The sequence below is a fragment of the Poecilia reticulata genome, linkage group LG14, assembly GCF_000633615.1.
Source record: "Poecilia reticulata strain Guanapo linkage group LG14, Guppy_female_1.0+MT, whole genome shotgun sequence".
NCBI classification, from domain to species: Eukaryota; Metazoa; Chordata; class Actinopteri; order Cyprinodontiformes; family Poeciliidae; genus Poecilia; species Poecilia reticulata.
The window spans coordinates 20,570,371-20,583,184 of NC_024344.1; the positions used below are offsets into that span (position 1 = coordinate 20,570,371).

At 41.1% G+C, this 12,814-nt stretch overlaps 1 protein-coding gene across 4 annotated transcripts in view; it reads left to right on the top strand.

The window, feature by feature from the left end:
- The window catches only part of robo3 (roundabout, axon guidance receptor, homolog 3 (Drosophila)), a 174,849-nt gene that overhangs the window by 71,199 nt on the left and 90,836 nt on the right, over nt 1-12,814 (top strand). The window contains exon 1 of one of the 4 annotated variants that reach the window (XM_008428412.2): nt 11,498-12,107. The exons of the other annotated variants lie outside the window; for them this stretch is intronic. Coding sequence (XP_008426634.1) covers nt 12,041-12,107 — 67 coding nt within the window. The 5' untranslated portion in view covers nt 11,498-12,040. Of the gene's footprint in view, nt 1-11,497; nt 12,108-12,814 lie in introns of those variants that run through there. 4 annotated transcript variants of the gene reach the window in all.

The window sequence follows — 12,814 nt, forward strand, 5'->3', positions numbered from 1 at the left end:
AGGAACATGATCTGTAGTTTGGACTGTATGAAAATGAACTTAATGGAATGAGACAAAGAGTGTCATTTGGTTGTACATTTGGGAACGGCTAAGTTCCCAGTTCATTCACTGAACTGGGAACTTAGCCGTCGGAGGTTTAAAGAAAATGTTTCGCCTCAAGAGCAAAAGAGATTCCTCCCTCTGAGCAAAGATATCTAAACGACATGTAAAGGGTTTTGGAAACCAAATGGCGGCTCTTGTCTAAATAGAGATAAAGAGTTGATGGGCTACCCAAGCCTGACTCTCAGCAACGTTAAATATGCACAAGTTATTATGGAAGACCTGACCTTTTGAATATATTGCTATGATCTAAATACAGTAAGGATTAGGGTTACATAAATGTGTAGTCTGTTGAATTGAAATGATGAATTTATTTCAGACATTCAACCAAGAGAAAAAAACTAAAGTACATGTAATTGCAACACTGTATTACTTACCACACATACATACATGCAAATACACCACTTATTTGGTGATGGTCTGAAAAGGTTTGAAGAAGTTGAACTTATTTAATCGCACCTCTTTTCCATCCTGCAGACAATGGCATAAAAAATAATAATCTCCCCATTTCCTGTTTCACTTCTGAATTGAGAAAAGCTTCTAAGCCAAATGGAAACAACACACACACACACACATACAAAATGCATACAATAAACATGGACACATTAGTATAAACACACACACACACATGCAGAAACCTATACACACATGCACAACCTGTCCACATCCACAGTGCTTCCAGTCCAAATGTATCACCAATGGTGATTATTAAATTTAAGAAAAGCCTCAAAATGGTGAATTTTTTTAAAGTGTTTTCATTTAATCAAGAAGTTTTCTTCATTGTAGGAAGTGAGATTGGTTCCTTTCAACAACCGATAATAATGTTACATGGTTTTAATAAGACAAAGTCTGTACTATTAATATTTTTGTGTAAAAAATGGCGTTTCAGTATTATTTATTCCTTTCTCAATGACCAATCAGACCCTTGTTCTGAGTGCTGCTCAGCTTTCTGTTGATCCCTGCTGGTACTTTGATGAATTATTGTTGGTGGTGAACTTCAAGTCCTCCGTGTCTATTACAGCTTTCTCTCAAATTCAAACCAGGACACTGGTTGGGTCGCTCCAAAACATGAAAATGAATTTCAACCAAAAGAAACGCACTGGTGAAATGAAAAAAAAATAAAAAATTGGTAAGGAAATCAATGGGCGAGTTTTATTGAAAACTCTTGTGATCATAAATTAACTACTGTATTTTCCGCACTATAAGGCGCACCGGATTATAAGGCGCACTGTCGGCTTTTGAGGAAATTGAAGGTTTTAGGTGTGCCTTATACTGCGGAAAATACGGTACATAAACAGAACTCATGAATGTATTTTTTTTCTTATTAAACACTCTACAGATTCCAAATCTGCCCCCTTCCATTCATAACCAAATCCAATCATTTTATGAAACCAGTTGAATGGCTGAGCCCCACCAGATAGACCCGATGTCGCCTTTGACACTCCAATCTGCCCTGCTCATTATGATGTGTGGTGGCAAACAGACGGGGACACCCCTGCCCACTCTATCTTCATCCACCCATATCACTTTGTTTTGTGGGGTGCAGAGGGGTGTTGGGGGAGCCGGTTGACAGAGGGCACGTTTCGCTTCACAGCCCCAAAATTAATAGGGGGCCTCTCATTATGTGAAAATGGGAAAGACAAAGAGGTCTTGAGACATAAAAGAGAGGCTGGATAGGTGGATCTGCGTATAATGAGACAAGAGAAAGCCCGGAGAAGAAAACGGTGAGGAGTGAGATAATAAATGTGAAAAATCACTTCAGTCGGCGACCGTGCATTACTGAGTCTACTGCTCATATTTTCCTTACTCGCACTGAGGAACTGAATCCAGGCAACAAAAGAAACAGGAAATTAGTTGCTCCTTTAATGGAGGCGATGCTTTACCGTCTCCTCCTCTTCTTACTTTCCATCTCTTTCTTTTTTCTCCCTCTCCCACAGGGAGGTTGGGTAACAGCCAATCTCATTGAAAGGCAGATCAATAAAGAGATATATTGTCATCTAGCAGCACCGCCCTCTTAATCAATTAATCTATAATAGAATGTATTTGCTGGAGCTTCTTAGAGGGTCCGTGCTCCCATTAGTGGGTGATGGGTCACGAAAGGTGGAGACATATGGGGTTCCCATTGAGAGTAATGGAGGAGAGGGAGATGGGATGGTTTCATATGAATGGCTGTAGATACAGGTGATATGAATTTAATAGTAATATATGGAAACCTGATTCTCCGCCTCGCTGATTCCCAACAATCAACGATGAGGAATTATTATCCATGGCTATCATGTACCATCAGATAAATCGACACCTGCTTTCGCCTGCATGCGAGTGACTGTACGGTGTGCTGTTGATTCTGTCTTAACACACTGTTGCTTTCTGCCTCGAGCGCTGGCAGCAGTACAGCTGCGTTCCAGCCTCACATTCCTATTAAATATTCCACCACGGTGAGCCATGCAGGGAGTGTTTGGCTGCCGCTGGAACGTTCACAGGTGAAAAATCAGTGTTTGAAGCCCAAATCCCAGCCCAAGGTTAGAGCTAATATTAAAAAAAAAAACACACTTTCAACTATGTTTAATCAAGTGTTTGATAATGTGTTAAACAATGGCATTTAAGAAATTCTAATGTTTGACTTTAACAGACATCGGTCCACAAATCTGCATGGGAGGTTTTCTCTCCTCTCCTTTACCAGCTCTAGATGTAAGCATGGAAAGAAAAATTACCTCTTGAAATTTCCCAACAACATCAGACCTTCCATCACTGCTGTCCATAAAAGGGATTTATTGCCAGGAAAGAATGTTCTGGAAAAGGTAACAGAGTCTCCTGTTTTTGACCGGCTTCCGCCGGTCAAAAACAAATGTCCGCTGCTTTGTTTTAGAGCAATATTAATACATGAACAAACAATGTATATTTATAAGAACACTGATATAGTCTGCAGTGGCGCAGTTGGTAGAGGTGTTGCCTTGCAGTTCGATTCCCAGCCCCGGTCTTTCTGCATGGAGTTTGCATGTTCTCCCTGTGCATGTGTGGGTTTTCTCCGGGTACTCCGGTTTCCTCCCACAGTCCAAAAACATGACTGTCAAGTTAATTGGCCTCTCCAAATTGCCCCTATGTGTGAGTGTGTGTGTGCATGGTTGTGTGTCCTGTGTGTCTCTGTGTTGCCCTGTGACAGACTGGCAACCTGTCCAGGGTGACCCCGCCTCTCGCCCAGAACGTTAGTTGGAGATCGGCACCAGCAACCCTCCTGACCCCACTAAGGGACAAGGGTGTAAAGAAAATGGATGGTTGGATGATATAGTCTGGAAAAACACCAGGCAAACCAAACAATGAATGAATCCAATTTGCAACTCGAAGGGTTGTTGTAAAGAGAATAAAGATTGCCGTACAAAAAAGAAAACCCTCCATTTGGTTGGACCCCACCGGCGCAATCAGTGACTCCCACATGACTGTTGTGGCTGTAGAAGTAATTTAAAAGAAATTTGCCTTTCAACAGAAGAAAAATTCAGAAGTACCTATCGGACCATGTGGTGCCACATGGTCCGAAGTTTTAAAGCCAAAGTTTTTTGGCTTTAAAAAACTTACGCATGGAAGTAAACCATGGAAGTAAAACTGTAGCAAAGTTGTAACAGCAATGGTTAAACTATATAGAAACAGCTGATCTACTGGGATTTTCGCACTCAGTGGTTTACAGAGTGGTCTGATGGAAATAAAATATCCAGTGAGCATCAGTTCTCTGGGAAACAAGCAAACAAAAAAATAGACATCCTGTTGATGGCAGACATCAGAGGCAATGGGCAGACGGACAGAGGATAACAGAAAGGCACCAGGAGCTCAAAGTACCCCTCCTGTCAGCTAAGATCTGATGCTTATTATAACATTTATAATGCTATGGAGATTTATTTAGGTCATTTTCAATCTCCCCATACACAATAAAAAAAGAAAGGAAAAACAAAACACACAATGCTGAAATAAAAAAGAAATAATAAAAAAAAAAGAGGAAAAACAAGAGAAAACTCATACAGCTATAGATAAATATTTACATTTCTGTTTATGGCACAAAGAAGTGCAGGTAGAAGCATAAGCTCACTACACCATCATTTTTTGTACATACGTCAAAATGAAAACAGCAGAATTTCTCTTGCATATTCTGACATATCTCCAAGAAATTTCAAATTTGTAGACAAACTCGTAACATTAAGATAAAAATTAAACAAACATAATCAAGCCTTATTTAAGTCACACAGTCTTATCAATCTGGAAAATAACAACAACAAAAAGTCTTTCACTGCTCTTAAATCCAGACGCAACATTCAGGTTACAGAGAAAAAATTTGGCTTAAGTAACATAAAAGTATGAAGATGGTGGTGGAACAGTTTTGTCACGCCATGTTCCACTTAGTACCAAGTGAGCTTTGTTTAACAACCACAGCCTACCTACAGATTGCTGCTTGCCGTGTCAGTTCCTTTGTCACAACAGTGTGGCCATCTTCTGACGGCTACATGCAGCCGGATAATGCACCATGTCACAAAGCTCAAATGACCAGAAAATGGTTTCTTGAATCCGACAATGTACTTGAGTGGTTTCCACAGTCACTGGATCTCAATCCAATAAAAAAAAAAAAAAGTCACCACCAAATCTGTTAGGAAGAGGTTTGGTGGCCCTCAGATCCATCGTTTTAGATGTGATGGATATGATTCATATCCTGGGTGTGCAGCTGACAAATCTACAGCAATATCAGCCAAAATCTCTGGAGAATATTCTGTCACCTTGTTGAATCTGTGCCACGATCAATTAAGCCGTACAATCATGACTGTTGTTGTGATTATTATTATTTTTTTTTTGCCAATCAAGATCATTGTTTTTGCCGAACTAATTCAGAAAAAATTTGACTTTTGTCGCTCGACAAATCGACTACAACTTGACATCAAGTCAGGCAGTGTAGTAAGAGTAGAAAATACTGCCACCTACAGGCGGGAGTTGGCAGTAAAGTAAACCCAACGTTTGAAGAAAATTTGCAATAATCTCAAAATGTGATTAGCACAAAAAAAAATGCGGGGATCTGTTGATTTTGTGTGAATTTCCGAAATCGTGAAAAAATGGAGGGACTGACTAAGGTGTACACAATAAATTGGCTAGTGAATTCAGGTTTTGCAGGGCGCCCTCTGCTTTGTGTTTCAGAGTATGTGTGAGAACTCAGCTCAGATTTTGTTTTAGTCAGATTTGATCATATACTGTATGACCCTGAATCCGACTCGCATCCAATCCTACTAAATGCGATTCCAGAGGGAACAACCAGTGTTGTGACTTTGACATCACTTTTCATCGCCATTTTTCATACCGGCAGCAAGTATTAGTATTTAGGAAGATGGATGACAGCCGCAACAGCAATCTGCCCCCTTTGCAATCCGACACAATCCAACACTCGCACGGCTTCTTCACAGAGATGAGTCCTGTTTTAGGAGTCGAGAGCAGAGTTCCTGTCACCCTAAAAGTACTGATTGCTGTTCACATCCATGTTCCACCATTCCTGTTTCCAAAACTTCACAAGATACCAGAATGCAGGATTTTTCTTTTGTTATTTTTCACATTTCCTCCTCAACGTTTGCTGCCACATCCAGCAGCTTCCGTTAGACACTTTACAAAACCAAATACACCTATTTATGTCATGTTTCCTGGAATAAAGCATCGTGTGTGTGTGTGCGTGTGTGCGTGTGGGTGTGTGTGTGTGTGTGTGTGTGTGTGGGTGTGTGTGTGTGTGTGTGTGTGTGTGCGTGTGCGCGCGTGTGTGTGATGTCATTGTTATTGTTCTTTTGTACACACAGGTCAGCTTTGGAACTGCAGACAGCTCACACTGGAGTCAGAGGTAGGTAACATTCTAAGAGTAATGTGAACAACCACGCAAAGAAACAAACAAACAAACAATAAAAAACAAGCCTAAGTTTCCCTTCACTTCAATTTCACAAGATCCATGCCGAATTGTTTTTCTTTGTCTATATTGGAGAATATGGTCTCCTGTGTTCGGCTTTTCTGAGGGGGTGTTATCACCTCAGCAACAGGATCAATAAAGTCAATCACAAAGCTGGAGTCATCATTAGACACAGCCTTAGAGACTTTTTAGCCACCGAGAGGCAGCAGGTCACTGACTGAATCATGGGCTACGTAACCTGCAGCGAGTCTCATTTTTAACAGACTCTTTGAATGTTACGAGAAATCCTCGCTACCTTTCACCAGCACTCTGTGCTGCTCCCTGCCTTTGTCTGGCATGTTGAATGATCCGCTGAGCTTTACACGGGTACGGGTTGCAGGTTTATCTCCGAGGATGTTATTTTCCTTTGTACCTCCAGACGACGGTAAACAGTCGAAGCAATCATATGTAACTATAAATATGAAAATATAAAGGGAGTTCTGCTGGGAAGTGCTTGACTCAACCAACCAACCATCCATCCATCCATCCATCCATCCATCCATCCATCCATCCATCCATCCATCCATCCATCCATCCATCCATCCATCCATCCATCAAGAGATGATTTATTGTGCTCATGAAAATATGTGCAACAGAAGCCTAACCCTCCCAACAACCTGCAGGTGTACGTAAAGAGAACTCTCACTTGCTGCTTGATTATCTTGGAGCTCAAAAGGATGTGTGTAATATATCCAAGTGGCATTTTGATTTCCTCATTAGACGTCATTCACCACCAACATTGGATTTTCCCAGGAAATAAAAGTGGGTCCTTGATATTTCTGCTTATTAATTACTCATTCAATCAGGCCTACAGTCCTGAATAAGCACACTGCCTATAGTAGCTGCTCAGAAAGAATAAGCAATCAGACACAGGGATTGAAATTCGTAGCAGCTTTTTTTTTTTTTTTTTTTTTGTGAGAAAAAAAAACTCCACAGAACTAAAACTTGGGTCAAAACCAAGTATAAAACAAAAACATTAAACAAAACAGCTTTAATTGATTAAATAACATGAAATGTGGAGCTTTTTATGGTTCTGATCCAGAAGTTTTCTGGATGGATGAATAACTCTTGGTCCTTTCTGTGAAAACCTTCACATTTAAAGAGGCAGTATCTATGTAAATTTGACTTTTTGGAACTTTACATTTTGTTATAATGTTACTCCATTATTAAAAATATACCTGTTGTGTTGGTTTGATTCTTTCATGCATGTTTGAGAAATCCTTGAATCTCCCGTGGCAACCATTCAGCTGTGCAAAACGCCTGGTTGGACCTAGCTCCGCCTTTGAGGCACAGCTCCTCCTCAGACCTGCAGTTTCCAATCTCTCAAGGTTCCGCCTCACAGAGCAGCCCATCTCTGCAATTCCCCCAATCAGCTCCTTCAGACTAGCCAGCAACAATTAGCAAACACATGGTGGAACCGAGAGTCTGCTGACGGGTACTTCTCAGCACAATGCTGGTCAAAACTTTGCTAAAAGCTTGTGACGACTTCTTGAAGGCAGAGTTTCAGAAAGAGCAGGAGTTTTTAAAGAGACACAGGCCCAATTTCAAGGAATTAAACAACAAAATAAAATGTCTTTTAAGTCATATAACATTTTTTAATAGCTGCAGTTAAAATAGTCACTTGCTGTAAAATGGTACGATGTGAATGGAAAACATGACGCTGGCCCTTTAACTGAATGGCAATATTCTCAAACGTCCTCTTTGTGTATGCAGAGTGGGAGTGATTGCATGATGTATGGCTCAGCTGTGAGTATACTGCATAGCACCAATTCATGCTGATGGGCTGTCATTGTAATTCAGCACCTAATGTGGATAATTAGTCTAAATTCATGGAGTACTTGATTCCGCTGACAGCTACGCCAAATGTTTGACGAAGGCAGCAAAGTGGGAGCATCAGTCACAGACGAGCGGAAACGCGTTTAGCGGAGGGCCTCATCATGTTTTATTCAATCACAGAGCGATGCTCAATTAATCAGTTTCTGCAATTAAATTAAACATGTACATGCATAAAACATGAAAGAAATATCAGGGGCGTTTAAAATGTTGTTAACCCATAAGGAGAGAATCTATTCTCAGTCCCCCTGACCTCGGTGAAGGGGAGCTGTTTCTGTTGCACACAATGCACCTGGAGCAGAGTGAGGCAGAATGTGCTGAAGCGCATCTTAGTATGCAACGCTGGATGCATACCACCATCCAAAGCATTTCTGTAAATGTCAAGAGCCGTGTGTTTACTACGTCTGCCTGACCCCTAATATTTATTCAGCTCAACAGCCCTCCACCCAATCATTGCTTATTGCTCCATTGCAGAGCTGCGGCTCTCGTGATGTCAAGTTTCATTGGCTGCAGCTTGCCCTATCTTCAAGCGCATGTGATATTACTTTTCGCTTTCCATCAACTTCTAGGGAAGCCGGTGTGCAGATAAACAGTGACATTCTGAAGTGAAGTTTGGGTTTGTTTGTACAGGTTCGTGCCTGTTTATGTTAATGCCTGATTTGTAAATGCAGCCCAGTTGGAGGGATTGAATGTATTTTAAACATGTGAGGCAAATTTGCATTTGGATTCACACTTTTGTCAGCATCTCTTCTGTGTTTCCAGTTGGATACCAGCTTTGAGAGCCTGCTGTCATCGGCCACATACTTGATATTGTGACTTCAAAAAGAAAAGGCTACTTCTAGATATATTGAGGTAGAGTCTTAACTGCACTGTTATCAATATTAATGAAGGAAAACGTACAGAGTGGAGCAAAGAGCCTTTGAAGAATCAATCAGCCACAGCTGACATGAAAAAAGATTAACACAGAAGCGAGTAAAGCTTGCTTTACTTTGACACATGTGCATTCTGCGCCGAACCTGGCTGACATCCATGAATGTTGTGGTGGTATTATTATCTTTACGGGGCTAAATCATTAGCATGTCTGTCTTCATGGACCTTCACAGGACGAGCTCTTGCTTGTCCGTCACATTTTTTCTAGCCGACTTGCCTGAGTAGTTACAAAAGCCAGATGTGTGTGATGCAGATTATTTTTTATTTTATTATATCTTTGTTTAATTTTTAGCCTATTTTATGAATATTTTATTTTTAGCTCTATTTTTAAATTTTTAATCCCACGTTGTTTCCATTGAAAAATTCTTCCCCCGGGCACGTGGAACAAGTGGGTGTGTTTTCCTTTAAAAGGGCGTGTTTTGTAGTGTTAACGTTCGCTGGACATCATTGGATATTATCATTAACTTTATCTTAATTTGTTTCGCACGTCCCGGAAGACATAGCTGCTGAGATGACGTAATTTGACCGTGGGGTGGCGCCATGTCAAGCAGATATACACCGGAACAACTTTATACCGGAACTACTTGCTTATTGAGGTCCGCCAGAAATGACCGAAACATTATGTGTGAGTGTTATTTTCACAAGCAGCGACTACGATATTTATTCACACGTACCCTTCCAACTTGCAACTTAAAACTTTATCTTAATAACTGGAAGGAAAAAAAAAAGAAGATTCTATTAATAAACGTCTAGAATCTGTGGTAGGCATTTTAAAACTGACATTCAAACACTCTCCATCAAATGTAACTGAGCTACTGTCTACAAGACAGCTGACACGCATATTTCCCTGACTTTATAACATAAAAACATTGGACAACTTTAAACTCCTCAGTTTTAATGAGGACAAAACCAACGTAGAGATTTTTGAACTCAGTTCCACCAGCAGCGCCTTTCATGTGATGCGGTGTAGCCTTAAACCTTGCCGGGTGACAATTTGGAATTACAGAAACAGATCAACTCAGAGGTGCCTCTGTTGAAAGGCTGTTGTCCATGGTAGCTTATTTTTTATTCCTTCTGTGCCTTTGAAGGGTGAACACACACTTTGATCATATGTCTGTTGGATAGATGTAAAGCTGTGTGTGTTGGAGTCAGCCAGGTTGCCCTCTAATGGCTGCAGTTGGTCCTGAATGCCACATGAAGTCACAAAAATGGCTCCATGTCTTTCTTTCAGTTCATTTTAGGACTGATGCTTTAGATTTTTTTAAACTGATTTAAAAGTAACTCCATGGTTTAATTCCTTTGTATCCTTGTGACATTGGTCAGTCAGATCTCATAATTGCTGGCTGATGCTGTATTTAGAGTGAATTTCATTTCACACCTTTGCTTCTAATTCTAAGACCACAGCACCGTTTCTAAGAGGCTGGGTACACCAAGTATTTGTGTGGGGGATGACCGGAATCGACCATAGACATAGTTAATCAGGATGAACTGTAGCATAGAGCTATTTTTCAGTTTCATTTCTTTTAAATCTACTTTACTTTCACAGCAATGCTAGAACATGGGGGAGGATTTGATATCTACCCATGCAGTTTTTGCTATCATTTGGCATTTTTTATGTAAAACAACAACAAAAACAACAACAAACAAACAAAAAAGAGCAGGAAATCAGAAAAAATTCAGTTTAAATATGTTAAAAACACAAAAATAACTCTAGTTTGATATATACCGATGTGTGATTCCTGTGGGAAGAAAACATTCTCAAATAATTTTGGCATACTTACTTCACTTGCAGTCTGACTAACTTATACCTCAAGTGTTTGAAGATTTGCACGACTGAAGTCTGGGATTTCACCCATTTTGTAAGCACAAAGTATACATTGTTTTCACTGGGCTGCATTTGATATCATATTCTCTTCTTCCATAGCAACAAACATAAAAAATATGCTGATTTTGCTGCAGAACACATGCAGGCATATCAGGTCACATATTTTGCGCGGTAGGAGTCAGTGAGAATAATCATGTGTCCGCTTTCTGAGGATGGTCCCATTTCTCAGGAGGATGAGTGCCGTAAAAGAAGGGATGACCCTAGAAAATGAGATCCAGTCTGGTCCAGAGAGTGGGATTCATAGCACTGCAGGCGAACCACATTCCCTCACGTCATCATGTAAGGTTTGAGAAGTAACTTTAATTCCACTGAAGTCTAATTTTGAGTGTACTGGCCCTTTAACAAGGCTCTGGCATGTAAAGCTAAACATTGTGAGGCGGCAGTAAACAACGGAACGAATAGCAGGAGGTAAAACTGTCCAACTGTTCGCACACACGACAAAAAAATATGACACACAACTTAAACATAAACTTTATTATATTGTTGCAGTAGCATAAATATCTAATATTTATTTTTCGTCAATAAAACAAGAGAAAACTAATTAATCAATTGGCCATGTTGTCCAAACTAAGAACATTGTTATGTCTTCGGTTGTCGCTGCTGCTCTGTGCGTCACCAAAACATGTACTTTATGTATGTTTTGGTAGTGACTGATGAAAGCTCTGTGATTCTTTCTGTAGGCCGTCTGTCTCTTTTTTTATTTTTAATTTTTTTGCTGTATAGTTTTACTTTGAAAGTCCCAGCGGAAGTTTTCCGAGTATCAGCGGGAGCTTAGTGACTGTGCGCTCTGCTCCGGGACCGCGCGCCGCTTTGTGATGAGGCTGTAGTTCAGTCAGTCCCTGCATCGGAGCCGAGCACAGAGGAGCGGGATGGAGCTGTGTCTCTAACCGGGGCTCTCCTTCTTCTCTCCGCCATGACTTTATCTCATCTCCGAGCTACTTGTCTCACAGCGGAGGAATTTCCCCCTCAATATTTCTCCTAAATAACGGGACGCGGAGGAGGTTTGTTGCCGCTTCTCCTCTCACCACCTGCGCGTTGCTTTTTTTTTGTGTGTGTGTGTGCGGACCATCCCGGAGCGGACCGAGACGGAGACTTTAGTCCGGGAGAAAAGTTACCCGTGTGGGATGTTTGAACTTCGGCTTTCGCCCTGCAGCGTCTAGGACGCTGCCTGGGGAGTTTGATGCTGCTGGTTGCGCAGATTTCTCCCCATAGATTGGAGATCGTTTGGACTCCTTTTGGATATAGGGTCGCTGCTGCTGAACAGCCACACTGTACATCCCACAGTGTGCATGCTCTGAGGACTGTCAGCAGCCTGGTCGACCTATGAAGAATCTCAGCACATGATGGAGAGCAGCCTGCTTTTGGTTCCTGTACTGATTTTTTTTGCTCTGGAAACTTTGGCGTCTGGTAAGCTGGAGCTGAGCCTCTATTCTGTGCCTCGCACAACATATTTCACACCCGTTAAACTTTTTGTTTTATGGCATTGTCACCTTTGAAAAATACAAACTTGAATAGAAAGTGCATTGACTGTCACATGTGGCACCTTGTTCAGTGGTCCTGCAGCTTTGGATACAGTTGCACTTGGTTTTAAATTTGTTTTTAGAGGTATTGGATTAAAGGGAGTTGAATATAAATATGTGCCACACTTTTCAGATCTTTATTTGTAAAAACTTGAAAAGCAGACAAATGTCAGTCAGTGGGTCAGTTAGTAACCAATCACGTTTATGTCAGCAGCAGCTATAATCCTTCTTGGTGATGTCATTTAAAGACCACTTAAACCGGCAGACGTCAGAGCGGCCCAAATGCAGCTTTACCCCTCTGTCCTGCCCAGGGGACGCCGGCTTCACACCAACATCTGCTCCCCACAGAAATACACATTTATCACTATTATCAGGCCCATTAGGTGAAGAGATTGGCCTAGCATGGCTACAATGCAGCATTGAGACTAAAACGTTTAATCCAGCCCTGATGGCCAGTGTGGCAACATTAGGATTGTCGTTGATGGTTTAAAGGTTTGATTTGATTGTGGAGCAAGTTTGGAGATTTGGATCCTGACTGTCTTGGCCTGGGCCTGAGTGAATCCCTTGTGGCATGACTACAATAGAGAGTATTGA